A 20,963-nucleotide genomic window follows, 5' to 3' on the forward strand; every position below is an offset into this window, starting at 1 on the left:
GCAGAGCGCACACGTTTCTATGTCATCATTAGTGGACTTGTTTGCAGCTACATGATTCGTCAGATGGAACTGTCGATCTCTGATTTGATAGAAATGTTGTGCGACGTATAAAGGCGACGAATACAAGCAGAAGCGTTTTCATGTCATATGACCACCTCAAATCAGCTGTGAGAAGTTGCAAGCACAGCTAGAACGTAGAGTTTCTCATTGTGGAGCAGGTTTGTTGGTTAAAGGAAACGTTTGCCGTCACCAGGCACCACAAACTGTACAGATGAGGTATCTATTGTATTGGTTGTTGTAAGTAACATACTACTAACGCCTTGCTCGTGGGTAAATCACCTGGAGACATGAGTATCAATGGAGAAGGCACCACCGTCCACACTGACCATTGGGCCGCTGAGGAGGACATGGGAAGCGAGACTACCCGTCTCCTGGGAAATGTAAGTAAGCACTTATCTCTAGGCCGGAATTAAGAGGCATAAGTTGAATAACTTTGTGCTCACTCAGAGAATGGCAGTCTGGGTTTCATTAACGTTACTTTTTGCAACAGGTTTAGAATCCCTTATGTATTTCAACTCTCCAATCTTGCCTACTACAACTGGTCTCTAGTAGGCAGTCTATTATATTAGAAATGTGTAATTGCCACCTAGCTATTATGATGAAAGTGAAATGGTCAAAAAGAAGGCAGGACCCAGCTAGTGACATGAATCACATGCTCAATCTGTGCAATTCTATCTCACATGACACTTTAGTTCCACTTGCATTGTCTCTCTCAGCACAAATCATGCACATTCTGATCTCAGGCTGTTTGGCATTGCAAAGTCCACATTTCACAATGATTTGTCCCCAGGGAGGTACTGCAAGCAACCATTATCATTATTTTTAAAAAGTTATTATTCTTGAGTCAGCAGATAGTGACTGGTAGGCTACATATTTCTTTGGCATTTTTTTTGTTAAGTTTGTTGTTTTCACACATCCCACTGTAAAGTGAACCTTAGAGGTCATGACAAGGAAAGATAATGGCCCCTAATAAGGTCAAGCATTGCAACACTAGTCTTTAACATGATTGATGGGCTGGTTACTCATTATGGTGATTGATTGTAGTGAAACAATCAAGGGAATTGGAGCACCTCAGACATTTTAGTACAGCACAGAGGGAGCCTCTGCAAGTTCCCATATCGCCTCTTGTGTAGCCCTCTTGATGTAATTATAGTGCACTTCCTATCCACCACTGCTGGAACCTTGGCTATATCAGATCCAATAACTCATAGGTTAATCCAGACTCTTATACTCCTGTTTGCTGTGACATTGACACCAGGGTTATGGCTGGATCACTCCAGGATATCCCCTATTAGAGAGGCCAAGCCGAGCCAGGCATCACCCTTAATATACCCAGCCCAGGCAGCTGTCCTGCAGGCTATGGCTCAAATCCACTCTCCTCATCGCTCATTCCGTTCCCACATCCTACATTTCATTCTGCTGCAGTGGTCCAAGTGTGTTCCTTTCTTGATTGACAGATTTTCCTTTTCTTGATTATGTTTTGTATATGAAATTGTGCTTTCAAGTGAAAGTAAATGTATTGGATAGTGAGCTGTTTGATTTGTGATTGACTGAGCTCTCCTTATGCAACCCTAACCCCCCCCCCGTTTCTCTCGCTCTTCCTCTATCTCTCCAGAGAGCAGAGGAGCCAAGGGCTAAAGGGGCCTCCTTTACTTCATCTGTCTTCAACCTGATGAATGCCATCATGGGCAGTGGCATCCTGGGACTGGCCTACGCTATGGCCAACACAGGCATAGTGGGCTTTTGGTGAGTAGAACACATCCAAGCATATTATAAAGAAAAAAATATAGAGCTGCCTCTTAAATCCTTTGTTTTGTGCTCAGCTTTCCCATACAAGCTCCATACCAGTCTCTCTATATGTAAAGTGGGGGAAAAAAGTATTTAGTCAGCCACCAATTGTGCAAGTTCTCCCACTTAAAAAGATGAGAGGCCTGTAATTTTCATCATAGGTACACGTCAACTATGACAGACAAATTGAGAATTTTTTTTCCAGAAAATCACATTGTAGGATTTTTTATGAATTTATTTGCAAATTATGGTGGAAAATAAGTATTTGGTCACCTACAAACAAGCAAGATTTCTGGCTCTCACAGACCTGTAACTTCTTCTTTAAGAGGCTCCTCTGTCCTCCACTCGTTACCTGTATTAATGGCACCTGCTTAAGCCAGTACATGTCCAGGCCCGTCTGAAGTTTGCTAGAGTGCATTTGGATGACCCAGAAGAGGATTGGGAGAATGTCATATGGTCAGATGAAACCAAAATAGAACTTTTTGGTAAAAACTCAACTCGTCGTGTTTGGAGGACAAAGAATGCTGAGTTGCATCCAAAGAACACCATACCTACTGTGAAGCATGGGGGTGGAAACATCATGCTTTGGGGCTGTTTTTCTACAAAGGGACCAGGACGATTGATCCGTGTAAAGGAAAGAATGAATGGGGCCATGTATCTTGAGATTTTGAGTGAAAGCCTCCTTCCATCAGCAAGGGCATTGAAGATGAAACGTGGCTAGGTCTTTCAGCATGACAATGATCCCAAACACACCGCCCGGGCAACGAAGGAGTGGCTTCGTAAGAAGCATTTCAAGGTCCTGGAGTGGCCTAGCCAGTCTCCAGATCTCAACCCCATAGAAAATCTTTGGAGGGAGTTGAAAGTCCGTGTTGCCCAGCGACAGCCCCAAAACATCACTGCTATAGAGGAGATCTGCATGGAGGAATGGGCCAAAATACCAGCAACAGTGTGTGAAAACCTTGTGAAGACTTACAGAAAACGTTTGACCTGTGTCATTGCCAACAAAGGGTATATAACAAAGTATTGAGAAACTTTTGTTATTGACCAAATACTTATTTTCCACCATAATTTGCAAATAAATTCATTAAAAATCCTACAATGTGATTTTCTGGATTTTTGGAAAATTAGAGGCCTCTCTCATCTTTTTAAGTGGGAGAACTTGCACAATTGGTGGCTGACTAAATACTTTTTTCCCCCACTGTATGTCACTGTGATGTGAATGTGGCTCCATGTCCACCCTGTCTGCAGTATCCTCTTGCTGCTAGTGTCCAGTCTGGCAGCTTACTCTATACACCTCCTACTGAAGCTGTGTGATCAAACAGGTGAGCTGGCCTTCAGATCTTATCTCAAACATCAGTATCACACAGCATGATTAGGTTGACATAGTGTAATAATGTCAATCTAGCTCATTCCGACATATCTCTTAGTCAAGCTAAAATAAACCCACATGATGAGTCAGGTGATAGCACACTTCTAATTCAATCATCTTGAGTAGGTTACTACCAATATTGTCTCCAGAGAGTTGGTTTAGATAAGATGTCAATGGGAATTAGAATTACAGTACACCTCCGTATAGTTCCTGCCCTCTGTCTGATGATAAAGGTTTCAGATTAGTTGTGAACTGTAGAGAATTTACAGTGTCTGTTCATGGTGGGTTGATGTGTTTATCTGTCTCCCATAGGTATCACCTCATATGAAGACCTAGGAGGCAGAGCCTTGCAGAAGCCAGGCAAGGTGAGTCCAAATAACAAATAATAAGTCATGAATAAATCATATTTGCTGTTTCCATCAAGGAGGAAGGAAGACATAAAGCTTGTGTGCCTAGTACAGTACTACAGTTATGGAACATTATGAACCCTGATGTTTCACTATTTTGTATCTGCGTAGGAAATGATCTATCATACAAGTAACCCCCTTTTCAATTTTTTGTAGGTTCTTGTTGGAGTCACTATTCTCATCCAAAACATTGGCGGTAAGGTCAGCTTTGTTTCTTTGCTCGTATGTTCCTCAATTCTGCATCCTGCTGTTGTAACATTTGAAATGAAGTAGCACCATTGAGAAGTAACATCTCACGATGAGGCGGACCTGACTCTGTTTAGTCTCAATGATGTCACAGCCTCAGAGTATCAGATGTGTCTCGGGCGGGAGTGGGGAGGGGGTAAAGCTGGATATGTTTCCTGTAACTGCTCATTTGACTCTAGTGTTTACTGCAGTCATATACTGGGCCTCCTGCTGGAAACCAAAGGGCCCTGCACCACAACCCTTCCTTGTGTGGCCATTGGCCAGAGTCCCTGATAACCTTTAACCTCAAGGCACTGTCCCCTCTGACCCCTTCCATATGGGGCTGGAACACACTAATTGATCTCAGATGATGACCCTCACAGTGATGAGAGACCTACTGGGAGCCCCCCTCCTCCCTTCCTCAGCCCTACTGATCTCTCTTGCCCAGTCATTAGCAGCAGGGCTGAGTGGATTATTATTGCCGTGCCCTGTGGAATGTTTGTGGTTGTCCCAGCATGGGGCAGTGTGTGAGAGAGGGCCTACGCACTGCCATGCCCCCCTGTGTCAGTCCACACCCCTGTTCCCCTTTTATAAGGGGTGCAATTAGCCCACTCTGGGTAAATACTTATCTACCCTGCCAAAAGCTGATGGGCCAATTAACCTTAATTACTGCATGGCCTAGGGCAGTGGTTCCCAACCAGGGGTACTTGGCCTATCCACAGGGAGTACTTGAAGACTCATGAGACCATAGGCCTACTGGTAAAATGCACATGAGGGGGTACTTCAGGGGTACTCCGGGCAGAGCAAAATTCAGTTGGTGATACAATAACTGAAAAGGGTTGGGAACCACTGGCTTAGGGCTCTCACAGACCCCCGCCCACTCTCTTAATGAAGTGAAAGTGCCTCTGTCTTGTGCTAAATACACCTTCCCACTGTGTCCACAGGGTACATACTGTACATACACAGACAATATACAGTACACCAATTATCCTTTATTATTTTTTGATAATGACCATATTTCAACAGCTTTTGATTTAAACAATATCATTTTTATGCTCAAGGCCTTATGTTTAGAGATGTAAGTATTTTCCCCACTACCAATGTGTCTGGCTTGTGGAAGACGTTGTATACTTACCGTAAATGACTGCATGACTCTAAGCGATTCTGTCATGTGCCCTATGTCAAAGTCTGTATGGACATGTGAATCTATTTTATCCATGGTCGAAAAGGAAGGTCAGGTCTCTGTGGTCCACATGACAGACTTCAGACTAAACTCCAAACTAGGTGTTGTCATGTACTGTATTTACCATAGTGTCTGTGAACTGAACTGAGCTCTGAGAGAATGTGTGAGCCAGGAAAATCACACACTGTAGCCATACCACTAGGCTATTATGTCTGAGGAAGGGAGATTACTGGCACCCCCATAGTAACGGCTCAAAATAAAGCATGCCAAAGCTGTAACTGCACCTCATCAATGCCAGGCCAGAGACAACAGTTGGCATGTGAAACTGGGGTTCCCTCACATCCTGTGAGAAAAGACACTGTTAAAGGCACATTCTTCATTTAATCTGTATGAGTCCATGATGGGGGCCTAATGAGTATCTGTGTGTGTGTGTCTGTCTGTGTGGGCAGTAGTATTGGAAGAATGGAATAATTTTCTAATGAAAACAATTAGTGGATCAGTAGGGAAAAGGGTCCAGGTTAGTTTAAAGGAGACAGGAAGACCAGCCCCAGGGCAGTCTGGTCCAGGCAGCTAGCTCTGGCCCTCCCTCTTTCCCCAACCTAATCCCCATAACACTGCCTCCCTTTACCATAGCAACTGACTCTCTCTTGCACTTACCCTGACCTAAACACTTCTCGCCTCACGTCGTTTGCTCCCTCTGTCCCTTTGCCCCTCTCTCATATTAGGGGTGGGCAGTCTGACCCACAGGAAGTGACCTAAAGCCGGGCCTCTGATTGGCTGTCAGAAGAGTTTGGGTGGGAGGGGGGGCCCACGAGACTCATACGATTTCCTGTTTCCTAGGAAGCGGGTGGGAGGAGGAGAAATACCTGGATTAGTGTCAGGGATCATTATTGTTAGCATTTCTTCCCTCTCCATTCTGGCCGCCCTGACAGGGCTTCTGCAGTGGGAACATCTGCATAGCGTCTGCAATGTAGGCTTAGCTGGGTGATCCCCAGAGTCTGCTGCCCCACCTCTGTCAGCTTGGAAGAGACAGGGACTAATATTCTAAACCTGTGTCTGACCTGTCTGTGTTTGGTTGGAACAGCATATTTGACTATTTGCTCTTGTGTGTGACAATGTGGTTCCAACTCTCTCTTTAATGACAGTCTCTGTTGATATTCCTCCCCAGCCATGTCGTCATACATGTTCATCTTGAAAACAGAGCTTCCTGCAGCTATAGCCAGCTTCCAGAGCCCTGAGACCTCTGGGTATGCATACACTTCCTGCATTTTCAATTCAAATGAGTTGACCTTTATTCAAACAAACAAGAGCCTAGTTACCAAGACATTACTCCTGTGGTTTAGCTGCCTTATCACTAACAGTTATTTCTGTCTATATGGTGCATTAATCACATGAACTGACTGACACAGGTAAAACGCCATTAGAGCAGATTTGACATAAGGCTAAGAGAATTCTACCCACAAGGCAGCAAAACCTGGAATGAACTCCTCATACATAGCCAGGCATCAGATTCAGCTAAGATCACATGAAGAATGTGGAGGACATATGTCACCAAACCACAATACACTGTCTAGCAGGGCTTGGAGGAAAGCCTCAGTGGTGTTGTATCACGTGGAGGAAATGTACCTCTGACTGACTGAGAACCATTCCTCAGACCCCATCAGTGTCCTGTCCTTCATTTGGGCCTGGCTGCCTGGTAGACATACCCCTTCCCCTCCCTACCCCCTGAGAACAGCCCACAGAAGTCCAAGAATGTAACTTCTATCACTTTATTACCAGCCACACTGAGCTGAGCGATAGCTGTGGCTGGTCTCGGCCCAATCCGTCAACATCTGACTCTTCCCCTCACATCTGCTTTGTATTAAAGGCTCTCCCTCGCCCCAAATCTCTCGCACATGTTCCCTGGAATCGGAGCGATACAACGGGATATCAGTTTTGCCATTCTAATTACGGCCCGTGCTGAGGGAAACAAAACAGTGCTGTTGATGAGTGGCTTTGGGATGTTAACACACTCATATTAAAGCCATTAAATGCTAAATAATCCAGTTGATTTATATTAAAAAGCATTACCCCTTTGCAGCCTTATTTATCTTGGTATCCCAGAGTGAAAGGCAGCCAGTTGTAGTCTATTTTGGAGCCTTCGAGCCGTGTCTGTAGTGATTTATGTACTGCCTACAGTAAGTCAATGGGCCCTTGTTAAAGGCCACTGACAGAGCCAGGCAGGGTCATGGACAGCTGGGATAGGTTTCTGCTGCATTGACCAGATTTATGCTAATCTCCAACACTTGGTGGAGATCGACTCATTGGCAGAGCTAGTCAAAACTCAGTCCCATCCTGCAGCTTGTTATACCACATTTCACGGGTATTTCAAGTGTCTTATCTTTTCCCCTCTCCATTGAGTATTCTAACCAGAGTTGATCCATATCCTCGAGATAGCCAGTCCCTTTGTCAGCAGCAGTGTGGGTAGAACCAGAGGAAAGGTTCTGAACTGAACAGTAGTGTAACCTGATTGTCCTAGGTAAGGGAAGGGTTTAGGTTTGAGCTGAGGCAGGCATTTGGGTCAGAGTGGTTGTTTACATGGCATCCTGTTAAGGAATGTGCAGACAGAGACGAGACTTTGGGCCACTATAGTAACCCTGGAGCTGTGAAACTGCCAAACGAGTCACTTGGTGTTGATGTGGTCAGAGCAGGTGCTGCTGATACTGGGAGCCCCATAAACAGCCCTGGAGCCAGACCCCCATGACTCAACACTGCGTCCCTTTCCTCCCAACACACAGCAGCCAGCGCACACTCGCCACCGCTCACCCCCATCCCGACCGACCCCAACGGAGCCCCGCCCCCCCCCCCGAATAAACTGCCAAGGCTATCCCTCAGCAAAGGAAAATATTATTCGCCCTCAGAAAAAAGCCAGCGATTGAAATCTGGCCCCATCTGACAGAGCGACAGAACGTTTGCATGTGAATTACATAATTGTTATGGTTTGTGAGAGCTAAAGCCTTTAATTTATACCACATGATGAGACTGTCTCGCTGTATTTAAGCACGAAATGGAGACACATTTCCAGGGCTAGTCAATTTTTTTAGAGGGGTCCAGGGGAGAGGGCGATTCCCCATCATTGTCTTCATCATCATCAGACTGGGGGGGAGGGTCAAGGGGATCTAAAGATATCAACTTTCATCTATGAAAACAGCAAATATTCTCTCTCTCCCTTCATCCTCTCTGACCATCTCTCTGTAGGGGGGCCTGGTATGAAGATGGAAATACGTTGCTGATTCTGGTGACTGTATGTGTGGTTCTACCTCTGGCTCTGCTGCCCAAGATTGGTGAGTGGCCCAGTTTGGTCCCATCTGGCACTCTTGCCCCTGAATCTTTGATGGATGTCTGTATCACCATCTCTCTCCTTCCACCCTCCAGGTTTCCTGGGCTACACCAGTAGCCTTGCATTCCTCTTCATTCTCTTCTTCACAGTTGTGGTAAGTTCAGTTAAAATCTTATGCTTGTAAAGGACTTGTTTCTTTTCCTCCATAGTCCACCTGACCTGTTGCCTCTTTCCCAGGTTGTGGTCAAGAAGTGGGCCATCCCTTGTCCCCTCCCAAGCAATGTGACCCTGAGCATCAACCAGGTAACAACCACATTACAAACTGCCCTGGTCACACACACTAAATACTGTTGGTCACATTGACCTGAAGGTTATGAGCTTTACTTCAGGCCTGGTTCAGGGCCATAGGATTAGGCAGGAATCCTGGAGATTGAGTTTCTGAATGGGAGGCTTTGGTGGCTGACTGAGCCAGTTATGTATGACGAAGACCAGGGAACGCTGCACTGTGATTGGTACCAGTCCTTGAGGGGAGGAAGTACCTACGACCTCACCAGTGCAAGGGAGTGACCTTTGACCTTGTTGGATATAAGTGCAGCACTATTGCTTCCTTGTACACAGTCACAGCTTTGGGTCCGTTGTTTACGTTCCTCCACAGCCAAGACTGGAATTCAGTCTACCCCAACAACGCTCACATTTTCAGCCACCTTTTACAACTTGTCTCATTTCTGAAAAATTTAAAATTAAGAATAATAATGGAATAGCTTTAACCTTACTGCATTTTCTCTGTTCATACATTTTTCCCAGATATCAAATTCCTCGGAATCGGAATGTACACCCAAACTCTTTGTCATCTCCAGTAAGGTATGTATGCATTGGTTCAAAAGTTGTCTCCATCAACCCTGGATATGTAGTCTGTAAAACAGACAGAAGCTATATAATAATATATGATTTATAATAATTGGTAAGCTGCATTAAGTAGTGCAGTACAGTGATTACAGTTGCAGAAGCAGTCTTATGGATCTTTTGACACTTTAGTAAATAGGCACTGTCTGTCTCTAGTTCTTAGTTGGTCACTGGTGACATTTCCCAATAATTAAGAGTGCAGGATTATGTGGTGTATGGAATAACACTCACGTGTGTGTGAGAGAGAGTGTGTGTGTGTGAGAGAGAGAGAGACACATCACCACACATTTCAGTTTTGCTGGTAATTACTATTATTACTCCAACTACTAGATCCGTACACACACTGCCGCTCCCCCTCCCTGGGTAACCGTATAAACTGCTAAGGCGTAAATGACGGCAGTGTGGTGAATGATTGATGTGTGTTTCAGAGCGCTTACGCCATCCCCACCCTGGCCTTCTCCTTCCTCTGCCACACTGCTGTGTTGCCCATCTACAGTGAGATGGACCGGTCAGTACCCTGCCTGACACAGCCCATACACATCATACTGTACATACCTGTGTATTCTACGTCCTTACTTCAACCCTCGGCCTGCATGGGGTCGCTCTGTCTAGTTGTTAACCAATAACCTTAGCCGCCATTTATCCTCATCCTCCCTCTCTAAATATATATATTTCTGGACCAAGACGATGTGAAAGTGACGGCCACTTCCGCTTTACTTCCGTATCTTCTCTCATGCTTTTTTGAACAGGCTTTACGATTATTCATATTCATGAAAATGCAGGCATTTTAAAATATATATGAAATTATATTTGTTTGTGGATTAATTTATTTCTACAAGATGCATTTTATGAAGTTTTTGCACTTGAAGACCATTGTGCTACATTTCTGTCTATTGAAGAGCATTTCCGAAAAACTACAAGGCTGAGGGGGCAGTCATTTCCTGTTTACTTTCACAGCATATTGCTATGGAAACTATCATGGCCTCTACAGTTATCATGTATGTATTGTGGGGCCTTTTTAAATGTATGTATCCTGAAATAATAAATCCCTCTCCTAACGTGTGTTTAGTCCCAGTAAGAAGAGGATGCAGAATGTGACCAATGTTAGCATCTCTCTGAGCTTCCTGCTCTACCTGATCTCTGCTCTGTTCGGCTACCTCACCTTCTACGGTAAGCGGGCAGTGACACACCTCTCAGAGAGAGAGCTGGTTGAAACTATTAAATCCATGGTGTCTACCCCTCCTTCCAAAATGTTACATTGGACCAGTCCTTCACTCAAATCAAATGTTATTGGTCGCATACACTTATTTAGCAGATGTTATTTCGGGTGTAGCGAAATGCTTGTGTTCCTAACTCCAACAGTGCAGTAATATCTAACAATACACACATCTAAAAAGGAAAATAATGGAATTAAGAAATATATAAATATTAGGACGAGCTCTGCTATATCTCTGACAGGCCACGTGGACTCGCAGCTCTTGCTAGGCTACGACACGTACCTGCCGCATGATGTCTTGGTGATGGCTGTGCGTCTGGCCATCCTGCTGGCTGTGCTGCTCACTGTACCCCTCATCCATTTCCCTGTAAGTACTGGACCCCTCTAAGACTACTGCTCTGTGTCTGCTTGTCTGCACACTCTCATACTTCCATATGAGTAGTTGGGGCTTTCTATCTGCTAAATGACCAAACATTGACATGTTAGTCCCATAGGAAGTTATTTGAGTTGCCTCCTATCACAGTACCATATATGAATGAGTCCAGTTGTATGACTGCTCTAAACCGGTGCTGTCTGTCCTAAAGGCCCGGAAGGCAATGTCAGTGCTGTTTTGTGGAGATAGGCCTTTCTCCTGGGTCTATCACATCTTCTCTACTCTCCTGATCCTGACTGTGGTGATGCTACTGGCCATCCTCGTCCCTGACATCAGGAATTTGTTCGGGGTTGTGGGTAGGTGTTAAGTCATTTAACTAATGGGGTTCCTTTGATCGGGGGAGGGGGGGATTATTTATTGTGCCATTTGCATTCCTACGTGAGGACCTTATCAGCTAAATGGGTTTCAAATGGTTGGTTAATGTTCTCATGTTTAGGGTGACGGGGTCATTCATCTGTAGTTTGATTTAGGTGTTAAGTATAGCATGGGATATTGTGTGTACTGTATACACTGTATGTTCTGAGCTGTTGAGATGTTTTACCGCCTGTGTCTGTGCATCCTCCAGGCTCGACCACATCGACCTGCCTGTTGTTTGTGTTCCCGGGTATCTTCTACCTCCGGCTCAGCAACCAGCCGCTCAAGTCTCTGGAGTCTGTCGGGGTACGTGCACATTTCCCAAATTCATCCTCATACTGGAGTTGTTTAGCCTCATAACTCATATGAATTTGTAATGGCTGAAAACTGAAGAAAACAACACCACTATTGAATTTCTATAGCCAACACTTCATTGTTATTCTACAGTATCATCTGTCAATGTAATGATCATGACTATCTGTGGTTGTATATACTTCAATACTAAGATGATGTCATCTCCCTGTGCCCCACCCCAGGCTGTATGTCTGCTGATCTTCGGCCTGTTTGTGGGACTGCTCAGTCTGTGTGTCATTGTGGTCACCTGGGCACAGAACCCCTGAACAGGACCACAGAACTAGACCACCCACAGCTCGCTCCATAGAGCCTAAAGGGAAAATGATGCCAAAGAAATACTATTAGGCAGCACAACAGAACTCTATGACCACAAAACAGGACTGTATGACCACAAGATCACTGCATCACTTCACACAGACTCTGAAAGCATTCGACTGCCCAATACCCCCATACAATCAATGCTGCTCTTGTGTTTTTATGTGAACTGTACCTTTTAGCTATAGTGCTTCTAAATCTTCAGTTGCCTTTCTTACTTATGGACAATGTGTACACTCATGACAATACATCTTGAATGTGGATGACATATTAGTATCGGAGTCAGTGAATAGATATATTTTTTTTATTCATACTGTTATTTTTAACTGCTTTTAAACTCCCTCATTATTGACATTGATTAAGAAATCGTTCATAATGCTTTAGAGAGCCAAGCTCTTTTATTGGTGCTGACCATGCTGAAGACTGACCAATTACCAAACCCCAACAGAGGGCATGTGCCCCCTCAGATTTGTCCTGTTTAAAAAAAAAAATTCAGATGTTAATTTAATGACAACTTCATTTTTAAGCCCATGTTTGATCATAATTATTAAAAAAAAAAAAGATCTGTCAGCAGTATTTGGCAGAGGGGGCACACTGACTGGACCAGGCAAAGAGCCCCCCCCCCCCCCAATTCTCCCTAGTAAGTGGTTCCTTCCAAGGTGCACCATGGAGCAAAGTATAGAGCGGGTGATGGGTAGGACTTGCAGGCGGTGTGTTTGTAAATTAAGTTAATCAAGCTATGTAGCCTATTGACTCCTTGGTGAATAAATAAAACAAATGTTTTGTTTCTGCTGTAATACTAGCCACCTAACAATTTTATGAAGTTAGCTTTAACTAGCCAGCTAGATAGGTTCCCAACCTCATAACTAGCTACAAAGCCATTTCAGGCTATCAATCAAGTTAGAGTAGCTTATCTAAGTATCTTAGCTGGCATGCCTGCTGGCAAGGTTGGTAGACTTTAGAAAAGCAAGCAATTACTAAATGTACTAAATAATTCACATTCCTTTCAATCTTTTACCCAGATTTTGGCAAAGATGCAGAGAAGCCTATTTAGTTTCTTTTAAAAAAAGAACCACCAGTCAGGAGGATACAGACAGCTCAAGACGTAGAAAAATACTTGGTTTAATGTAATCTGGCACCTTATGATAATATCATGATATTTGTGTATTAATTATGATGCTGTGATATGTGCCTATATGATCCTATGTACTGTGTTGTAATGTGGATGTAATATCCTAGGCATGTTAGTGCAGCATATTGAGGTGTGATTAACAAAAGTCAGAATGACAGTAATTAAAATGAGAATTGAACAGTTAAAGAGGTATACTTAGATAACCCATACAGAAAAATAGGCATATCCTCATGTACTTTGTGCCCCCTCTAAAATGATGGGTGCATGACGCCACTGGCCCTTTTTAACTCTAAATCACTAGTAGCATCACTTCAAGCTGTGGAAGACCATGAACTGCCAGATCCCTAAATTAGTTTTTGCATTCAAAGAGACAGATTCTTGTTTCTAAATGAAAGTGCTATATAAAATACATATATTTGTAGTTTACATGATCTCTCTGACAATCATGTAGTTTTCAGTTACTGAATGTTACTCTGATGTATTGAGTGAATATACTATACAGTCCTAGACCGCACCTCTGGTATCAATCGTATAAAAGTCATAGCCAAAGTTCTCCTACTGTGTCTTACATCGACCTGGTTGTAAAACATTAAAATGCTTATGGTTTATGAGCTATTGTATTACATGATACATTTATTGTACTGTAAAATATGAAATTGTCAATGTTTGAAGTTAAATAAAAGGGAAACATTGTGATTTGTATAACTGACTTTGGGATTTTAATTGAGTACTGCTGTGATCTGCTTTACTGTGGAATGGGAATCACTCTAGCATGTTGTATGTGCATGCATTGTATTGACGTTGGGACAAACTCTGCAGTGTAGAGTATGGGGTCCTGTCTGTAGATAATGAAGGCCAAATGCCCAGTACGTTTCCAATCATGATGCTGTTTTAGATTGTCTCTCGGCACCCTCTGGAACCTCTGGCCGCTGCACTGCTGCTTCTAATCTGAGGATTTAGGTAAACTGGTCCCCATTCCCCTCCCCAGGCCTAGCAGGAGACCGCCCATTCCTCACACCCCCAACCATGGGTTAGGAGGCTCCCTAATCCAGGGAGACAGTTTACTGACTATAAAAATAATAATATGGGAGATCTGCTATTGTCAGGGGAGGGAGGACGTGGTGTCATTGCTGGAGTATTCTGGTAGAGATTTGCTAGTTTAGCTCACATACTGTATGTGGTTTAGTTCTCGTCTACCTCAGCAGTGAGGAGTCCAGTGCTCTTTCCTATGACAGGCTTTAATCCCCAGAGGGAGGATCTCCTAGTTTGGCTTTATAGAACCCAAGGGGAGAATCTCAATTGCATACTCCTCAATCCTCTTTCCTTGCCTCCTTCTCAAAACTCATTGGGTGAGAAGGTCAGAGGGGAGAGATCTTCCCATAGACGCTACACCCTCTCATCTCCTCTAATCTGCCCCATAACTACACAGGTATATTTCCACAGTGAACTGATCAAACAGAAAAGTAATCCTTTGTGTGATTTCCCTCTGATGACTTTGGTTGCAAAGAGAGGCTTTTCTGTAACGCATTGCAGCAGAAACACAGGCTTGTTAAACAGTAACAGATATCATGAGTTGTACAGATCATAGCTATCTGTCACCACTGTTGTCTGTTGGTCAGCACACAGGTTTCCACTGAAATGGTGATAATCAGGAACATCACTACACTGATGGCCATGTCTTATGTTCCCAAAGGAACCCGTATAGAGTAAATTGCCAATATTTCTCAATCACTGAACAAAAGCACCATCTAGTGTTTGACCAAGCTCACAGCAGCCTCAACTCCACTACCTCTCTACCACCACTTGTTGACATGGCGTGCTTCGTTTACGTAAACTTTGGTAGAGAGATGTAACCAAATGCAGCAGTTTTCTCCAAGCTTTTCCCTGAGTTTGAGCTGTATGTTAATGCAGACCAGAGATGTTTTAATGGAGGGTTGGGGCATGTGTCCTTAGAGTGTTTTTGTTTTGCTTAACTGGCTCCCTCCCTGGGCTTGTGTCTAGCAGAATGACAACACCGTCTCCCAGGGAGGAGAGATGGAGTGGGGAGGAGAGGACACTGTTGGCAGCCGCAGCTTGCCCCATAATTCTTAAAGCTGTCAGTTGTATTCTTTAAAAATAGTTTTCTGTTATTGGAGATCAGGACGCGGGGTACCACCACCAGTTCTTATTCCATGTGCCTACTCTAACCCTTCTGTTTGTGTGTACGTGTGTGTGTGCATGTGTGCGTGCACATTTTATAAAAATATGTTCTAAAGTCTAAGAATTCCAGTTCAATGTATTCCTATTCTCAGAACTGAGTAACGATACAGAGTAAACCCACAGGGACACAGTATAATGGCCTGTAGTCCTCCCAGTAGAAAGAGACAGGTCCTGGCCAGACAAATGAATGGTCAGACAGTCCAGGTTTCCTTAGGTGGTCCTGGTGTAACTGGGTGTGTGGTAGTAGCCAGGATGATCAGTGGTTGGCTCTGAGAGCATGGCCATGAGGGAGAGCAGAACCTCTGCTTGAGTGCCACACTTCCTGGTCCTGTCTCAGTGCAACAGATGAGTAGCGGTCACTATAGGCTCACTACAGGCGCCATCTGGCACTGTAAGACATCTGCTTACTGTTTACCTTTGCAACCTATTCAAAGTCAGCACTGAGAAGAAGCTTGTAATATTTTCTGATATTATACTTTCTCCTAGTGGCGGTGTGAGTTTTAATTATTCTAACATTATGGTTGTGGAATGTCACGCAGACATGAGAACAGTCTGAATCTACTTGTAAATACTATAATAGACCTCTACATAATGTAATTTGACAGTGTCACCACAGATAAAGTGTTTTTGTAACCACTGTGTCAGCCTGCTCCCTCTAACCCCTCCTCCTTGCTTCTCTCCATCCCCCAGACCACCTTCAACCCCAATCGATTTACATGGTCTATCACTAACCATGCTTTTCACGTCAAACTAAGAACATTCCTCACTCTGAGGACTCTTTTAAGACCCCAGATGTCCCCTCATTCACACCACTCCAGTCATATTAGGGCATTCTTGAAAGACTGGACAATCTCAAATATTTGTCTTAATATTAACAACATTTTAAATATATATTTTGATAGACCAAAGTATCAGCTATCACACCATGTAAAGGAACAACAGTTGCATTTTATGAAAAATAAGTGGTTTTATGTCAACTCCATCAGACACCATAAAAGGCATTTCATTTGTACAATTATTGTTCATCAAGTGTTTTTAAAGGTCTTGATTGTTTAATTCTAACATTAGATTATTCAAATATGTAATACAAATCTCCAAACTTCTTTTTGTTTTGTTTTATAGCACTATTAAATGGTCCAGGTTGAATTTTGCTAACATTTTGCCATGTTTTTTTTGTTGATTTACAACATTAAACAACATTTATAAAGCAAACATGATCCCTTAGGTCTAGCACAGCATATACTTCAATTGTTTAAGCATATGTTGCAGAACAGTGATTACAATACGTTTTTCTTAAGGGTTAGCCATCAGACGTGGTGTTGACAAGCCACTGACGGAGTTGACAACATACTCAAAACAGACATATTTTTGCCTCCAAAAATCAAAGTTCAATACAAACATTTGTAAAATATGGAGAATGATTCATTTTAAAATCCCCAATAAAAACAACCATTCTGTCAGATCTTTCAGCAATTTGAATTACATTTTTCTTCACAGTAGCAATTTCATTTTTCCTCAGTTGCTTTATGACTCTAAAACCTTATTAAATGTAACATATTTTAACCAAAATTAATATTATATTTTAATCTATCAGGCAGATTGAGTTGACAGTTTAGGCTTGTGACCATGGTGATTCCAATATTGTTTGTTTATATCTATCAAAAGTAGAGAACTTTACAGACCATGATTGGTCTTGTTGCACTGCATGTAATGAGGACATGAATAAGGGGTCCTTATGGTATAGCTGACACTGCTTTTTCCTGATTAATTTAGGATTTTAGACAAAATCGAGTGGAGTTGACCAAATCTCCTGACACATCTTTCAGGAATCAAAGTTTTGAGAGAAATATTCTTGAAAGTATTTAGAAAATTCCAATATTTTCCCTTATAAAATTCCCCTCAATTTAAATTTTAAGCTCAAATAATACAAATTAAGTTTCCCTGCTGGATGAGGATTGTCCCAACTTTTCAAGAATCCCTGAGCTAATTTCCTGCTATTCTACATATATTGCCATGAGGCTGAGAGAACATTTGGCAGTTTTAAGCTAATTTCCTGTCATTCAAAAAAATATTAATTGGTTTATGAGGTGTTCATATGCTAACTGGGGGGCCCGACCTCCAGGGGGACCACAACTTTTGGGAGCGCGTGGGCTGCGGGGGTGCATGCTACGCCAGTGTGTGTCAGCCATACCTTGGTGCTCTCAGCTCTAGGAAGAGTCTTGGTGGTTCCAAACTTCTTCCATTTAAGAATGATGGAGGCCACTGTGTTCTTGGGACCTTCAATGCTGCAGAAATGTTTTGGTACCCTTCCCCAGGTCTGTGCCTCTACACAATCCTGTCTTGGAGTTCTACGGACAATTCCTTCGACCTCATGGCTTAGTTTCTAAAAATCTGTTTTTGCTTTGTCATTATGGGGTATTGTGTGTAGGTTGATAAGGATTTTTGTTTATTTAATCAATTTTAAAATAAGGCTGTAACGTAACAAAATGTGGAAAAAGTAATGGGGTCTGCATACTTTCCGAATGCACTGAAGCCTGCCAGTCAGCTCTTCGCCACCCCATGGTCCTAAAACCAGCGCTAATCCCACTAAACTGCAATTGCCTTTTAAATTGGGATTGGAATGATTTTAGTAGCCTATTTTAAATCGTTAGTGTTGAGCTAGGGTATGGCGACTGCCATACTCTGACATATCCAATTTACACTCCTGGTACTCAGTGATGTATTGTTGTGTTGGATTTACACAAAACATAACACTTTGTAGGCTAATCAGGACAAAAGTTCATTTCTTTGCCACATTTTTTGCATTATTATTTTAGTGCCTTATTGCAAACAGGTTGCATGTTTTTGAATATTTCATTCTGTACATGCTTCCTTTTTTTCACTGTCATTTAGGTTAGTTTTGTGGAGTAACTACAATATGTTGATCCATCCTCAGTTTTATCCTATAACAGCCATTAAGTTTCAAGTTTTATTAGTCATATGTACGGGATACACATGGTATACACCGAAATGCTTAATTGCAGGTTCCTTCTCAACAATGCAACAACAATAATAAATATGAAAAGATAAGAATATGACATAAAGTAAATGGCTCTGTAGAATAAACATTTGAGCATAAGTATAATACAGGAAGGAACAACTTATAGTCCAATATTTACACGTGTTTTGGGGAATAGGGAATTGGGCGACAAGTGTTTAAATTGTGCAGTATTTAGCAATCACAATAAAAGTCTGGTAGCAGCAATTGTGCATGTGTGTGTGAGTGAGTGCATGTGTGCTAAGGTGCGGAGAATCAGAACAGGTTGTCAGTCTAGTTCAAGTTTTCATTAAACTATTTAACTGTTTTCATCCATTTTAAATTCAGGGTGTAACACAACAATGTATAAATGTTTCAACCATTTTCCATCCGTTTTGTTTTTTAAATAAGCAAAGGCTTTGATTTATTTTCAAACAGATAGAAAAGGGGTCTAAGAAAACATCTACCAGTAAAAGTCTTAAAAGGTATTAAGAATACACCAAAACACAATAATATTGAAGTAAAAACCCCTACGAACGATATTTTGTTTTGAAGAAATGAATTGCCTTTTGTAAGTTAAGAAAATTGCCTAGTGTCTCGTCATTCTGTTACCAAAAACCCACATTTAAGTAGGAGAATGAAAGTTCACAGAAGTAACAATTGAAGGTAGACCTACCAATTAGTTATAGTGTTTTCCTTGATTACAATTTTGTTTATTAATTATTAAAGCTACAATATGTACGTTTTTGCGAGACCGACCAAATTCACATAGAAACGTCAGTTATAGATCTGTCATTCTCGTTAAAGCAAGTCTAAGAAGTGGTAGATATGTTCTATGTGCGCTATTTCTATGCATACCGGTCTTAAGTTTTGTTTTTGCGTCTTTTACTTTTGGTTTTGTACACCAGCTTCAAACAGCGGTTTAGATGGTACAATTATTCTCTACACTATACTTGCTTGTTTTGTCACATAAACTGAAATTAGGCGAACTATTCACATTTTTGCAACCAGGAAATGGCGGAGGGATTTCTGCATAGTGCACCTTTAAGTGATTAAAACTCATCATTCTTTTACCAAATCAGTAACAGAATGACCAAAAAATCTGGAACAGAATGACTGCAATTTAATTGGCTATGGCAATTCATAGTAGTCACAAACCACAGTTGGGTCACCTGCTACTGTCCTCCCTTCCATTGTCATACTGTTAAGTTCAGCTCATAACTTTTCTCTTTCTCGTTCTATTGTCTGGTGGTCAAAGCAAGTGTGAAAACAGTCTGGACAACCTCTCTCTCTCTCTCTCTCTGCCACTTTCTCTATCCTCTCTCCAGTTAACGTCACCTATCTGGCTCTTACTGACACCTACCTATGAGCTCCCTCTCTTTTCATTTACTGTCAACAGCCCTCTCATCCACTGAGCACTGACCGACACCGGACGCCCATGGACGTTGAAATTTGGTTGTAGACCAACCAAATTTGGTCTTGTTTGGGGGCGAAGCTCATTAGCCAGTATGTAGAAAGATACCTAAATATGCAAAGGATGATATTGCATATACAGTTGAAGTCTGAAGTTTACATACACTTACGTTGGAATCATTAAAACCCATTTTTCAACCACTCCACAAATGTCTTGTTAACAAACTATAGTTTTGGCAAGTCGGTTAGGACATCTACTTTGTGCGTCACACAAGTAATTTTTCCAACAATTGTTTACAGACAGATTATTTCACTTATAATTCACTGTATCACAATTCCAGTGGGTCAAAAGTTTACATACACTAAGTTGACTGTGCCTTTAAACAGCTTGGAAAATTCCAGAAAATGATGTCATGGCTTTAGAAGCTTCTGATAGGCTAATTGACATCTTTTGAGTCAATTGGAGGTGTACCTGTGGATTTATTTCAAGGCCTACCTTCAAGCTCCTTGCCTCTTTGCTTGACATCATGGGAAAATCAAAAGAAATCAGACAAGAATCTACAAAAGACGCGTTCTGTCTCCTAGAGATGAACGTACTTTGCTGTGAAAAGTGCAAATCAATCCCAGAACAACAGCAAAGGACCCTGTGAAGATGCTGGAGGAAACAGGCACAAAAGCATCTATATCCACAGTAAAACGAGTCCTATATCGACATAACCTGAAAAGCCGCTCAGCTAGGAAGAAGCCACTTCTCCAAAACCACCATAAAAAAGTCAGACTACGGTTTGCAACTGCACATGGGGACAAAGATCGTACTTTTTGGAGAAATGTCCTCCGGTCTGATGAAACAAAAATAGAACTGTTTGGCCATAATGACCATCGTTATGTTTGGAGGAAAAAGGGAAGGCTTGCAAGCCGAAGTACACCATCCCAACCGTGAATCACGGGGGTGGCAGCATCATGCTGTGGGGGTTCTTTGCTGCAGGAGGGACTGGTGCACTTCACAAAATAGATGCCATCATGAGGAAGGAAAATTAAGTGGATATATTGAAGGAACATCTCAAGACATCAGTCAGGAAGTTAAAGCTTGGTTGCAAATGGGTCTTCCAAATGGACAATGACCCCAAGCATACTTCTAAAGTTGTGGAAAACAAAGTCAAGGTATTGGAGTGGCCATCACGAAGCCCTGACCTCAATCCTATAGAAAATGTGTGGGCAGAACTGAAAAAGCATGTGCGAGCAAGGAGGCGTTCAAACCTGACTCAGTTACACCAGCT

The 20,963-nt window shown here is 42.4% G+C and overlaps 1 protein-coding gene across 1 annotated transcript; it reads left to right on the top strand.

Moving 5' to 3' along the window:
* The first annotated feature begins 105 nt into the window (after positions 1–105).
* slc38a6 (solute carrier family 38 member 6) lies at positions 106–13,666 on the top strand. Its single transcript, XM_084143745.1, has 16 exons — positions 106–440; positions 1,676–1,806; positions 3,097–3,170; positions 3,530–3,582; positions 3,781–3,820; positions 6,201–6,279; positions 8,270–8,355; positions 8,447–8,505; positions 8,589–8,654; positions 9,156–9,212; positions 9,683–9,762; positions 10,324–10,424; positions 10,713–10,837; positions 11,055–11,199; positions 11,469–11,563; positions 11,794–13,666. Exons 1-16 carry the CDS (start codon positions 348–350, stop codon positions 11,875–11,877), a joined length of 1,368 nt encoding a protein of 455 aa, XP_083999871.1. The 5' UTR covers positions 106–347; the 3' UTR covers positions 11,878–13,666.
* Positions 13,667–20,963: the final 7,297 nt, after the last annotated feature.

The sequence above is a fragment of the Coregonus lavaretus genome (genome assembly GCF_964263955.1).
Source record: "Coregonus lavaretus genome assembly, chromosome: 27".
NCBI classification, from domain to species: Eukaryota; Metazoa; Chordata; class Actinopteri; order Salmoniformes; family Salmonidae; genus Coregonus; species Coregonus lavaretus.